A 14,086-nucleotide genomic window follows, 5' to 3' on the forward strand; every position below is an offset into this window, starting at 1 on the left:
TCCATTAGAACAAATGGAGCGCGGCCAGCCGCAATTCATCACTATTTGCATCCAGATGAGCCATAATTCTTCTTAACGGCTTCGGCTAATGACAAGCAGCGCAAATTAATCACTTCGGTAGAGCCGCGACCGGCCCGCCGCCGACAACAATAACTCACAACACAACAGCCTGGGTCCAGAATGGAACCCACAAAATATAACACACCTTGCGCATGATAAATATAGCACAGCAGCCAACACATCACACGTAGTCGTAAAAACAATGGAGCAGTGTGCAATAAAGCTAAATACAACTGAAATGAAGTAGAAGTACTCCCTTATTAGTCTACTCGCAGCTTGTTGGCGAGCTTCCCTGCTCATTTCCATGCTAATTGTTCGCTATTATGCTTTCAGCTACATGCTATTTATGCTAGCATCTGCTTGGAACAATCAATTTGTGAGATGAATTAAATGAAGCACTTGTGTTTGCTGTCACGCAGCCAGAAGGTCTTCCGGTGTCAAAGTAGCATTCCCACTTCAAGTTCCGGGAGATTTTCATTCTTGGTTCGACGTTTTTTTTCTGGAACTTCAAAATTATGTTAAGAATTGCAAAACTGAGCCTCAAAAGGTTCTTGGACCTCTAAAAAAACAGCGGTAGAGTTAGGTTAATTAAACCTAGCCTAATTTCCAGCTAAAGTTCCAGGAACTTTGAGTTCTTGGAACCTGCTTGTCCTGGAACTATAAGGTTCCAATCTGTTGCAAAGCACATCCCAAAGGTTCCTGGACTTCTTAAAAGTTCTACTCCTCCAACAAGAGGTTTTGTCTTTACATATTTACAACCTTCCACATTTTTGACCAATTCACACTATTCTATTCTAAGTTCAAAATACATCCTGGGAACTTTATCATTCCCAAAATCGCCCACATGAGAAGATATTTGACTTTGATTTAGCTCCTCCTTCCACATTTCTTGACAGTCAAACTATTCCATCTTCAGGTCTCACATTTCACATTTGAACAATTCAGTTCATTTCACAGCTGTTTCAGTGCAGCATCAGCTCTTCAGCTTTCACATTCGCATTCTCTAGTGGTGATGTTTGCAAACCTTTCTCGAGCCAAGGCACATATTTTCCATCGCATTTACAAAATCTAATTGAACAGCACCAAAAAAAAAAAAAAAAAAGGTTAATTTTGTAGCTATTAGTAAATTCATATTTTGTGGCCCAATTTTCATTTGCAAACGGAGGAAGGAAAAAATTAATATTGGAAGTGGATTTTATATTGAGGCCATATCGCCCATTCCAAGCCCAAACATTTGTGCTCCTAGCCTTGGTCGTTACATACAAGTGAGTCCAGGCCGCTAGTCTCCTGAAAATGTAACTGTAGATGCGAAGGATCGCCGTGCTTGGATGCGTTTCATGCGTCCGCCGCGTTAGCATTCATACGACAATACCGCCGCCGCACTGTGCCTCGTCCTCAGGCGACGGTCGGAGCGACGAAATTTCAGCCGCCGCCGCCGCCGCCCGTGTCAGCTGCTAACTCAGAGGCCAGCTGTCCGAGCACAAACGCGGGCCCAGAGGACGCCCGCACCGCCTTAACTGAGAGGTGACGGCACCCTTACACGCGCGCTAACACGCCGACGCCTGCCGCCAGCATGTCTGAAAGCACTGAACCAAAAAAAAAAAAAAAAAAAAAAAGACTCATGATAGCGGATAAGAAAAGCCGCTGGTGGGAAACTTTCACACAAGTGAAGACCTCCAAACTTGTTTGGCTCTCATTTTCAACAATGAAGGAAATGACGACAGACCACAGCATCGAAGGATTCAATTCTTTTTCTTGGCTTTTTTGTGACACTTCTTCCCAAAACCAATGTGGAATTCAATCTAACTTTCCGTGGGAAAATGCGACAAAGTCACTCAAAGCAAACCACTCAAAATGTGTTTTTGGCTTTCTTTGGCTTAAAAAAAATGCATTAAAAGTCTTTATGAATTTCTTAGACTTGACAATAAAATTCACAAAACAATGTCTGCTAAAATTGTCCTTTGCTTTTTAGTGACATTTATTCCCAAAGAAGGGGCAGCCTCAACAAAGTCAAAGAAAATGGAATTCAATGAAATTGTCTGGACTAGAAATACACAAAAATTCCTCAAAAGGAAAATAAATATAAAATAAAATAGCCCTAATGTCGCACAATTTTGGATTCAACCAGATTCCTCCTCCCAAAAATAGACCAAATCATCATCATGTATCGCATCTCGCAAGCGTTGAATTTGAACTGCGGCTAAATATTATACATACACCAAATATAAGAAAATGTCCCCAGCCAGGTTAGCGTTATCTTTCTGCCCCTCTACTCCAAAAAGAGGCCGCCTCGGCCCGACTTGCAACAAGTGAGCCGGAGTCATGAAGATTGTTAATTCTTTCCAAAGTGTGACGAGAAGCATCAAATCTTTCAACCCATTTCCCGTTTTTATTTCCCACTAGCTGCGGAAGGAAAACAAAAGGCCACCGAGTGCAAAGAGCCGCGCGCCGGGCGTGGGCGGAAAGATGTGAAGCAGCGGCATAGCATCAGCCGGTTGCCACGGCAACGCTCTGCCAAGGCAGCCATGTTGTCCTGCCGTCATCTCATCCAACGCCTCAACCGCATACTGAAACGCCAAACGTTTTGTCTGTTGCACTTTTTGCGCGCGCTAATGAAAAGCCGGACTCATCAGCATGTTAGCCACATCAGCATAATCACAAGCCGCTGTCAGACTCAATCAGTCGATCAATACGATGTTTGCATTGAAATCTTCATCAGCAATGAGCTGTAAGGCGTCTTGACAGCGAGCGGGCGCTTCGAGGGAATGTTGATGCACAATCAACGCCGGTTTTCCCCCAGCGGACGGACAGCTTAGAAATTGGCAGCAGGTTAGCGAGCGCTACAATAAGATCATACAAATGTTATGATAAGAATTCAAGTTGAAGGGACAGTTTGGGGCAGGGAGCCTAAAATGACTGTTTCAAATCAAAATGGCAGACTTTCTATGTGTTTCCAGGCACAACTTTGAGACTTTTTTTGTGGGTCAACTCATGATAGACATTGCTACCAAATTTCAAGGTGCTCAGTGATCCTGGCTTTGGGGGATGAATTTATATTTCAAAATATCAAGGGGGAATAAAATCAGGCTGGTTCAAACCTAAACAGACGACTTTTTGGGGGGTTTTCAGGAATGACTTCTTGAGACTTTTTCGTGGGTCTAGTCATGATGGATATTCCTACCAAAATTTTGAGATGCTAAATGACCCTGGCTTTAGTGGCTGAATTTTCACAAAAAAAAAAAAAAATCTGACTCCAAATCAGCTGCTTCAAGTCAAGTTTTTGGGCATGGCTTCTTGTGGGTGTATTCATGATTGATATGTCTATCAAGTTTCATGTTTCTAAGTGATACTGCCTTTGGGGGTTGAAAAATTCTGTATGGTACTTGGACCATAAAATGGCGGATTTAAATCAAATGGTGGGTCTACCAATGATAGACATGCAATTTTCATGGTCCGTGTTTTTGTTATGTTTTTTTAATCCAGAGTGGTGCCCAAAACAGAATAAGGTTCTGATGACAATTAGCATGTGTGAAACAGCATCACCGCGCGCTAATAAAAGGAGGACAAATCAACCGTGGCCGTTCACAAAAAGAAAAAGAAAAAAAAATGAAAAGGATTTAGCGTCTCAGGGGGGAACATGTCTGGAAAATGAGGACAACATCTGCCAGACGCAAAGTGCATCAAAGCAGACGAACGGCCTGGAAGTCGCCGGGCGCCGTGTGAAAAAAAGGCGCCGTGTCTGCTGCTCAATAACATCCACGACAAGTTTCACGCTGCTATCACGAGGCAAACCTTCTGCTTACAAAACGACACCAACCCACCAATCGCAAGGCAGCAAAATCAATCATTGACCGGACACTTCAATAGGGACCCAATGTCTTGTAACTCAATACGCAGATTGGCTCCAAGAGACAAAAGAAATGAGGTTGGCTGTTTCACACAGAGATCGAACTAAACTGACACATCAGATTAATAGAACCGGCATTTTCTGGCATGCGTCTTTCACACAGGAATGGACTGTTGACCCTTCCACACAGAGATCCTGCAAAATTGGATGACATGTACAGGACAGCCAGCATTTAGAATTCAGGAAAGGTCTCTTTCACACAGATGTTGCAAAAACGGAGGCTTCCAATCTGGCATTTGTCCGTCTGCATCTTTCGCACGGAACCCAATCAAGCAGGACAGTTCCGTCTTCGCTTTCACGCAGAGATCCAGCATTAAGTCTCTCGAAGCCCAGCAAAGAGGGAAACGTTTGTCAACTCTCTCAGAGATCCTGCAAAGTTGGACTCGGACGTGTACATCCAGCATTTACAAGTCTTTCTTTCACACAGAACACAATAAAACGTGACAAGTGAATCCCCAACGAATGAATGGAGAAAAAAACAAAACAAAAAAATCTGCTTGTTTTAAGCAAAATGCCGACAAGATCCTTCCTCAATTGAACTTAACCTTGCCGTTACACTTGCACCCATTTTTCGCTAATCCCATAAATTCCTGCCAATTCCCGTTAATTCCTGCTGGCAGGTTCCCATGGAAACGTGCCAACATTTCCCGAAAACACAACAGCTTGCTCATTCGTCCCACGGCTTCGACACACCACAGCCTGCCGAAATGGAGACGGAAAGAAAGCTTTTAAGGAGAAAAATATAAAAAGTTCATGAAAAAGACTGTCCGTCCAACCGCTAATCCCGCTTTTAAGAAACCAAACAAGGCTGCTGGGACACCCGTCTCTTTGTAAGGGGACTGGAAGGAAGCATTAACGCCGTTGAGCACAAGTGCCACTGCATGCCAAATGCAGCGATTGTCCAAATTATTGACAATAAATGAAGATTACATGCGGAAAGTTAGCAAAATTATCAGTGGGATTATGACTTCACTTTATATTGAACGATATTAGCCACACAAATCAATTGATTACAGAACACGATTGTCATTCAAAAGCAACCCTGTTCTCGGTGCCGTAGGTTCGCTCCAATCACGGCGGCAGGTAAAGGAAGCGGAAAGGAAAAGTGGACAAAAGTATTGGGATACCATCAAGGGTGCCGCATATCTTTATTTTTTTTTTTAAATGAGGTAGGGCTACTCACTCAAATTGCTCAATGTGAGTGGAAGACGGCGCACTCACGCCGCTCGTGAGGTGGGAGGGATCGGGTGGATCAGACCATTTTTTCAGACAAAAAGGGGGGGGGCAGCTATTTTTGTCGATGCTGTGCAAATAAAATCTCTCAAATTTTGGTGGCGCTGGGATTTGGGCTACTTCAGCACCTCCCAAAATGAGCTACGCGCGCCTATGGAGAGGTCGATGCAGACGATGGATGCAAAAGGACGACACGCCGTGGCAGCCTCAGAAAGGAACGAGGAAGGGATCGATCGCATTTTTTTTTCTTTTCTTTTCCTTTTCGTTTCTGTGCTTCAATTAAAAATGCCACAAATGGAGTTAGCCCACTCGAGCGCTCAATGGCACGAAGAGAAGAGACGTGCGTCCCAATACTTTTGAGGGACAAAAGTCCAGCGGGTGAGCTCGCCGCTTCCTCCGCGCGAGCGGCGAAGGACGCGGCGTCCTTTAGCAGGATTTGCTTCCATCAAGTGAAGAATGACGCCGGCAACTTTTGACATTCCGTTTTCAGCCGAGCGCGGCCGAGGTCACCGGCGGAACATCACTCTTTTTTTTTAAAAAAATTTTTTCCTCCTCCACCCCTCCCTCCTTGCCTCTCTTGAAAAAAAATCTTTTCAAAGCGCACCGATATTCGCCCACCCTCCGGCGACCTGCCAGCCGTGGCCTCCCCTAGCCCAATCAAAACATTTTGCTCTCACGCTTGTTCTTGACATTTAAAAGGCGGCCGGGATGAAAATGAGTCCCAATTAGAGGACGAGGAGGACGAGACCTCCCTCCGTTCTCGAGATAGCGCCCGCGTTCCACGCTCGTCTCCCAGGAATGGCGGGAAAATCGACCTTGCCGGCGCCGCGAACACCGAGGGACCACCTCGCCTCGCGCTTGGAGATGTGCTGAAAAATATTAAAGGGAGGCGGAGCAGTCAAACGACAACAAGCGAGTACAATGCCCAAAATTTAAGAATTTCAAAAAACAAATTTGAAACCCACGCCCTTGCTTCGCACCCTAAATGAAAAACCTTACGCATGGCTTGAAACCCTCATTTTAAACTTTAACCAGAATGTAAAACTCAACACCGACTTTAGACCGTAATTTGAAACCCTAATAGAGGCTTGAAATGTTCATGTGGAACCCAAACGCCAAGTTGAAAACCTCAATTGAAACTCCAAACTTTAAAACCCTATCTTGAAACCCTAGCCCGTCTGCGGTGCTCTCAACCACTGCGCAGGCTTGCCGTGCTGATGCGACCACTCTTGGCGTGTGTCAGCACTGAGTCAGAAGAAGTCGGAGCGGTCGCCGGCCGCCGCCGGCGGGCCGGGCGCTTCCCCCGCCTGTCAATCAGGGCCAGCGACCTTTGCCCCTCTGGTGAAAGCGGCGCTCCCCAACAGGTGACCTCCAGTTTAAATATAGCAGGCGCTGACAGCGGGGCCGCCGCTCGGCAGAGCGCCCAACACCTGACGCAACAGTCAAAAAAAACGGATCATGAGTCAGCATGCGCTCGCTTCTTAACACGATTAGAGTTTATTAGTTTGGTGCTTTGCGCTGACCCATCAAAATTTGTCATCATGCGCCACACAAAAACCCCAATGTTAACCACTTGTCTCGTCGTGGTACGAGGGCTCCCTCTAGTGACACGTGAGGGAATCACTGAATTACATGTTCAAACTGTGCCCAATGTTAGTGTTACTTTTTCACTTGCTTGCGTCACGGCCACGCCCTCCCCACGTTTAGGCTTTTATTTTTAATAAATTATGCCCCCCCCCCCCGCCCCAGCCCCACCAGAAAAATAAAAATCAAGCTACTATTTGGAAAAATATGAAATGTGATCCATTCTGGAAAAAAGGCTGATAGCTATCAAGATGAGGACAAAGTCGGCCGCATTTGTCATGAGTACGTGCAGGAGCGCATCGCGGATGCCAGCGCATGTGCAGGCCGACCTTTGAGCGAGGCTTTTAACTGGCAGGCAGATGCTGCGCGCCGCACGCACACACACACACACACACACGCACGCACACGCGCGCGCATACACACAGGCGCGCGCACACACTCGCGCAACACCAACATCCCCCCATTGTGTGCGACGGCGCCATGCGAAATTGCTTCCCTTTCAAATTTCCCGGCGGCGCGGCGGGTCGCGGCCAAACGTAGCGAGCGTCGCGGCTCGTAATGATCGCTTATTGTTGCGCTTTCATCGCGCCGCTTTGACTCCGACGCCGCCTTCTCTTCCCGCCTTGGTCCTCCTCCCTCACTGTCTCTTCTTCCTCGACATGGGCTAACCTGTCTAAAAAAAATGCATCACCTCCTCGCGTGCATTAGCCAGGGTGAAATTTCTTTTGTAGCTGGTTTCAAACCCTAACCTTGCCTAAACCCCCATTTGAAAACTCTCACCCTGGCTTTGTCTTTACTTCCAAACCCAAGCCAGGCTTGAAACCCTACTTCTAAATCCTAGACTAGCTTTGTAACCCTAGAATGAAACCCTAACGATGCCTTGAAACCGAACCCTTCCTCTCCCTAAAGGAAAACCCTAATTTAAGAGCCAAACCCTTGCATAAAACCAACCCTGATCCAGGCTTGAAGCCTAACTCTGAAACCATAAACCAGGTTTTGAAACCCAAATCTAGGCTTCAAACCCACTTGGAAATCATAAACCAGGTTTAAAATCCTCATTTGAAACTGTTGTTTTGTTATGTAGGATTAGGTTTAAGGTTTAGAGTCATTTGAAACCTTAACTCTTCTATTGCTTGAGACCTTAATCTAACTCAGGCGTGGACGTGGCGTTATTTTGAAACAACTCTCGTTAAAAAAAATAAAAATAAATAAATAGTCAAAGCCTAGCCCAGGCATAAAACCCAATTTTGAAACTCTAACCCTTGTTTTCAGTCTAGATGAGATTTTCAAGTGGGGTTTCAAGATAAGGTTTTGCTTTCAAGTTAGGGATTGAAATTGTGGATAGAGTTCTTTTAAAGTCTAGTTTAGGGTTTTCAAAGTAAGGTTTCAAGCTTGGTTTAGGGTTACAAAGGCGCGCCTCAAACCTAGGTTAGGGATTCAAGTTAATGTTTCAAGCAAGTGTTAGGACTTAGGATAAATCAAGTACGGTTTTAAATTTGGCTTTCAAGGTCTGGTTCCAAAGAAGGGTTAGTTCTTCAAGGCAGGTTTCTTGGAGTAGGATTTCAAAATAAGGTCGGGGTTTTAAAGGTGGGATTCAGCCATGGTTAGGGTTTCAACCCAAGGTAAACAATTTTAAATTGGGTTTCAAACATACCACTGTACTTTAAATAAACTCCACAGTACATAAATAATAACTGCACTTCAATTACTGAAGGCACCAAAGCAGTCCAGGCAACAATGAGGAAACGCGTTCTATAAATAGCTAAACGCCTTATTTTTTCCTCTCTGCGCTCGTCCCAGAAAGGCGCTCCTACTTCTTCGTCTTCTTCTTGAAGTGCATTAATGGCACCAAACACCCTCCCCTTCACAACAGCCCGGCTAATTAGCGCGCAGCCTCGCTCACACCAAACGCGCTTTATTTCTCCTCCAGCCCGGAGCGCATTGCACGGCGCACGGCGGCAGCTAATCGCTAATTGTCGGCTAATTAGCAAACACTCGTCGTGGACGCCAGGACACTTCCAAGGGAACGTGAGCCACTGTGAACTACAGTGGTCTAACTCCATTTTTATCATTTAAAAAAAAAAGGATTGATGTGCTCAGATCGTCCGCGGGGACGCTAAATCGCTAATTGGCGGGAAATTAGCGCCGCGGACAACTACAGTGGGCTAACTCCGTTTTGTGTCCCAATGTATAGAGATAATGACTCACTTTCAAATGAATATTCTTTTGGAAAAAAGGGGCTCAAGTACTGTTTTCACATCTAATTGGCAGTCTATTACTGCTCTCAGCACTTTTCCTTCTTCATCAGTGCAACAGTGGGCCAACATCCCGGAAAGTGTGATTCAAACATTGACAGAAGACTTACAAAGGAAGCAGTGCCAGAGGTGAATGCTAATTGTCATCTTTCATGAAATATCGTCATATCTAATGGATGTCTGGACTTCATTCATTGCATTTTGTAACATTCTTTGCTTTCATACAGGTGTGAACAGTATCATTAAACTCAAATCAAAAATGCACTTTTTGATGAAACAAGATGGTCAAGTAGTCTGTACGGGAAGCTCAGATTATACACACCAAACCACTTGCTAATTGCTGAACTCACACTGCTCTGTTTGCCCACTGCCAATAGTGTGTGTGTGCGCGTGTGTGGGGGTGCGCATGCGTGTGTGAATGTTTTGTCACACTTCCTGATGGGCGAGGATTCGTGTTTTGGCAACTGAGGACACAAAGAGCCAAAGAGGTTGTGGTCGGGGTGACATATCAGCATCTTGCTGTGCCAGCGCACACACGGACACACACACACACACACGCGCGCGCACACGTCGTGGGCTGGATAATCGAGGCCTTTTGACGGGGTCACCATGTGGGTCCGCGATGACTGTCGTGTGGCCACATGCACGCACGCGCACACACAGACACGAGCACAGTTCCATGTATAAAAACGCATTCAAACCGTTTCTCGGTGCCTAAATGAAATGAGCCGGTTTATAAGGGGCGGTTCTTTCTCATGCAAATGAGCCACCGCTCACCCGAGGTCAGGCTAGATGAAGGGGCTGGAATTAATTAATTTTCATTTTCATTCATTCCAATGTGCAAAGATGATTTGACAAATGAGTATTTTGGGATAAAAGGAAAGGAAGGAAGGAAGGAAAACAAACACAAAAAAACCCCATGAGGGCGGGATTATTTAAATGACCATCTGTGACATCACAGCAGGGCCACATTGGAAATGGCCCACTCACACACACAAACACATTATTACATTGTGCATACGTCCAAACCCCAAACTGACACAAATAGACATTTAAAAAGTCACTTTTCCACCAAATATCTTCTTTAGTGCACACACCAGCAAGGGGTTCCTCTCCCTCATGGACAGGAAGTGATGTCATGATGCGGAAAGCCAAATGAGAACATGTGGAGAAAGTGGGCGGTGATATGAAAGCGGGATGTTGTAATTTAACCCTATTATGACATCACAGCAGGGCCAAAACGTGAATGCCATGCTTTTAGACAATTTCATCCATATTTTTACAGCCAAAATAGGCAAGTGTAACCATTAAAAAAGTCACTTCTGATAAATGTATTCTTTACAACAAATTCTTGTTTGGAGATTCATCTTCCTTATGGATAGGAAGTGATGTCATGACAACAAAAAGATAAGCGAGCAAGCATGGAAAAAGATGGGGTTGATAGGAAGGCGGTATTATGTAAATTAGCTGAGTGCGACATCACAGTCGAGCCAAAATGTGAACTCAATTCAAAACAATTTCTCTTTGTGGACAGGAAGTGATGTCGTGACAGGTAAAAGATAAACGAAAGGCACCCGTCCCTCCCCACTAAGACATCACAGTAGGGCCAAAATAGGAACAACTCTTCCACCAAATGTCTTCTTTTCCAGAAATTCCTGTTTCAAGATTCGTCTCCTTTCTTGACAAGAAATGGTGTGAGGGCGGGTTTATGCAAATTAGCCCCACCATGACATCACAGCAGGGCCAAGAACACAGTCTATTTCCACACATGGACAATGGACATATTGTGCATGAAAAAGTCACAATTCCACCAAATTTCCTTTTAGCCCAAACACCTTTGCAGGATTCCTCTCCATGTGGACAGGAAGTGATGTCACAATGGGGAAAAAGCCACACGAGTGAGAAAAGTGGCGGCTGAATGAACGGGAAGTTAGGGTCCACACACACGCAGCACAACAGCGCTCGTCACGGGCGCGCAACTACTCACGCAACGGCACCTTCGTCCCCGCAGCAGCGGGAACAACAACAACAACAACAACAACAATTCCCACGCATCCTCCCCTCGTTATCAGTCCGTTTTCGTCTCGGCCGTGCCGCCGCGGCTGGAAAATCGGCCGGGAAACGGAGAATGTTGCGGCACCATTAGCATGAGAATACTCACAGTGTCGGAGGGTCGCGGAGCCGATGAGATGCCGCACACCCGATGGGAAGACGGGAGGGGGGGAAAAAAAAAAACAGAAAGTCGACAGTGAGCGAGAGAGAGGGAGAGAGAGAGAGAGAGAGAGAGAGAAAAGAGAGGAGGAGACAAGAAGGAGGGGGAGGAGGATGAGGAGGAGGGAGCATCCAAAGCAGCACAAATAAAGAAATGAAGGAATCCTCCAAGAATGTGCGTGTGCGTAAGAATGTGTGTGCGTGTGTGCGCGGGTGGGGGTGTGTGTGTGTGTTGGAAGGGAGGGTCTTCGGAGAACAGCGCGCACACGCAGGATTGCACTTGCAATCACTGCTGACAGCTCTGATGCGCAGTCCACCTGCCTCACCATCATCATCAGCACCACACACACACACACACACACACACACACACACGGAGTCTCTTTTCACTCTACTACGTACACACTCACATACATAACACATAGACTATTGCACCCACATTCCTGTGCCTACAACGCACGCGCAAACAATCACGCTTCACACTCAGAACACATATACGTGCACGCATTCACGCGTTACTTCACTCACAATCACCCACAAACTACTTTGCTTTCACAGTAACACGCGCGCGCGCGCGCGCGCACGCACACACACACACACACACACACGCCTACTGCCCACACGTACACAAGTCTAACAAGGCTGTCATATATATACAAAAACGCCCGCACACACAGTGTCTGTATCAATACAAAGATATCAATAGATGACGACTTCCACACACACACGCCGAAGTGTGGTGTTGCGTGTTAGTTTCACACCACTGACAGATTCCGCCCTACGAGTAACATGGAGGAGGGTGTGTTCACGCGTCTGCGTGTGCGCGTGTGTTCACTGACGGATCTCCCGTCCGCCCACACCACCGCACCCCCTCCCGTCTCCTCCTCGTCCACCACCCCCCCCCACCCTCCCCCCGCCCCCTTCCCTGCTTTCACTCCAGTGTAGCGAGAAAGAGCGAGCGAGGTCTGAATTGAATGAAATAAGAAATCCCACAAGCATTCAAGCAATTACACAAGCTGCTCAAACTCTTTTCTTTTTTTTTTTTTTTTTTCGCTCGCCCGTCTCCCGCTCCCCCTCAGGCTACAGCTACCGCAACAACCCCCCCGCCCCCTGTTGAAGCCTTACAACCACCCCACCTCTACATCGCAATTCATGCAGCGTCGGTTCACTTCACACCTGTGGTCACGTTGACATCTGGAAATGGGCAGATTGCTCGTGAGAACTAAAGGGTTCCCTACCTGCGGAAATTACAGCCCTTCCTTCGGTAGAAATGCTTAAATCTCAACTCAAGACTTATTTTTACACTCCCGCGCTGAGTTAAAGCACAAGTAGTGTGCTAATTACCTCCTGCCCTGCCTCATCCCCTGACATCTGGATTTTGGCCTGTTTTGCTGCCACTTATCGCCTTCGCCCTCCTCTCCTGGAAAGCGATGATGGAATCTGAGGCGGTTGCTGTCCGGCTAGCGCATCGGCCGACCGGGTCAAGTCCTCAGGCCCGGTTTAGACGCAATTACCGGGACAAATTGATTCTACTCACATCTCCGACCATGGAGTAACTTCATTTAAATAAATGATCAAATAATCTTGCAAAACATAAAATAATGTTATTTGTCATCGACGGCCATTAAGGGGAAAAATCAGGAGCTTTTCTCTCCTTCCTGGGTCACATCTGGCTGACTTAATGCAACAAACTCTGTTGTAAACAAATGTCAACCACCCAAGTGACTTGGAAAGCAATCATCCTCGTCAATTATTTCCTTTCGCCACAAACACGGAAATGATCTAAATGCGGGAAGCCGCATCCGTTGTGTGTATGCCCTCAGACGTGCAGTAATATCTGTCCGCACGTCAACATTAGCAGTACAATCAGACTTTGCTGCTACTCTCGTGGCCACAAAGCGTCTGACTGAATTTCGCGCGTCAAACTCAGGTGAGAATCGAGGACAACCTTGAGATTCCTCGCTCGACTTTTCAATGTCAAACCATCAAAGTGAATTTCAGACTCAAAAAGCCAACCAAAAAAAACTGCTTCATCTTCGTCTCCTCATCTGCCGTGTTTGACGGCACTTTTCAGCTCGCCGGCGGATTTATCAGCCGTCATGACGCCGAGATGGAAGCCAAACACCGCCGCTAATCAGGTAGTCCAAGGCCGCCGCCCCCCACCACCAACCCCCCCCCCCCTCCAGCCACCCTTTATCTCCCCTCAATTAACATCTACCTCTGCACCCTCTATTATCTTAACCGCGCAGAGCACGGGGTCCTCGGAGGGGCGGCGGATCTGCGGACCGCCTGCACGCGGCCCCCTTCAATCCGCCACCCTAATTAAATGGGGCTCACGCCTGACGTGAAGGAAGGCGTCCGCCGACGTGCGGGGCCGGCGCCCTGAAGGATCGTCTTTGTGCGGGATTATCTGGCGGAAAGCAGCCGCCCCGGCGTCACCCGGATGTCGTCTAAATCTCGCTCGCTTGCCAGTTTATCTGCCGGCGCGTCCGCTATGAAGGCGCCCTCGCCGAGGAGGGGCGGGGAAACAACCTCGGCGCGGCGATAAAGTATCTGCGCTTGGATGCTTATTTATAGATCATTCCTGCGTTTAATGCCTCCTGTGCCGGGTTTCATCTGTTTGCTTGCCCCCGCCGGATTCGCGCTCGCCCCGAGAAGCCATCAAAGCGGCCATTAAGTCATCCGCACGCCCTCTTTGTCCTTGCTTCCTGTTTGACAACAACAGCATCCCGACACGTCGCCTCCAAGCCACTCGACACGTACTCCTAGGTAATCGTTTACCATGTCGCAAAACTTTTAAATGACATGTACAAGTAATTATCTCCATGGCACGATGC

At 46.9% G+C, this 14,086-nt stretch overlaps 1 protein-coding gene across 4 annotated transcripts in view; it reads right to left on the reverse strand.

Annotated features, from left to right (window-relative positions):
* Window positions 1-14,086, reverse strand: part of LOC147134099 (RNA binding protein fox-1 homolog 3-like) — a 246,791-nt gene that overhangs the window by 165,517 nt on the left and 67,188 nt on the right. For 2 of the 4 annotated variants that reach the window (XM_086054994.1, XM_086054993.1), the window contains exon 1: window positions 11,201-11,502. The exons of 1 other annotated variant lie outside the window; for it this stretch is intronic. Coding sequence is in view for 1 of the 3 variants with exons in the window: in XM_086054988.1 (XP_085911114.1) it covers window positions 5,878-5,892 (15 nt within the window). In the remaining 2 variants the exon portion in view is untranslated. Of the gene's footprint in view, window positions 1-5,877; window positions 6,070-11,200; window positions 11,503-14,086 lie in introns of those variants that run through there. One more of the 4 variants, XM_086054988.1, reaches the window with a different exon arrangement.

This window comes from Filicampus tigris, chromosome 16 (assembly GCF_054856515.1).
Source record: "Filicampus tigris isolate MCC_2025a chromosome 16, RoL_Ftig_1.0, whole genome shotgun sequence".
In the NCBI taxonomy this organism is placed as follows: Eukaryota; Metazoa; Chordata; class Actinopteri; order Syngnathiformes; family Syngnathidae; genus Filicampus; species Filicampus tigris.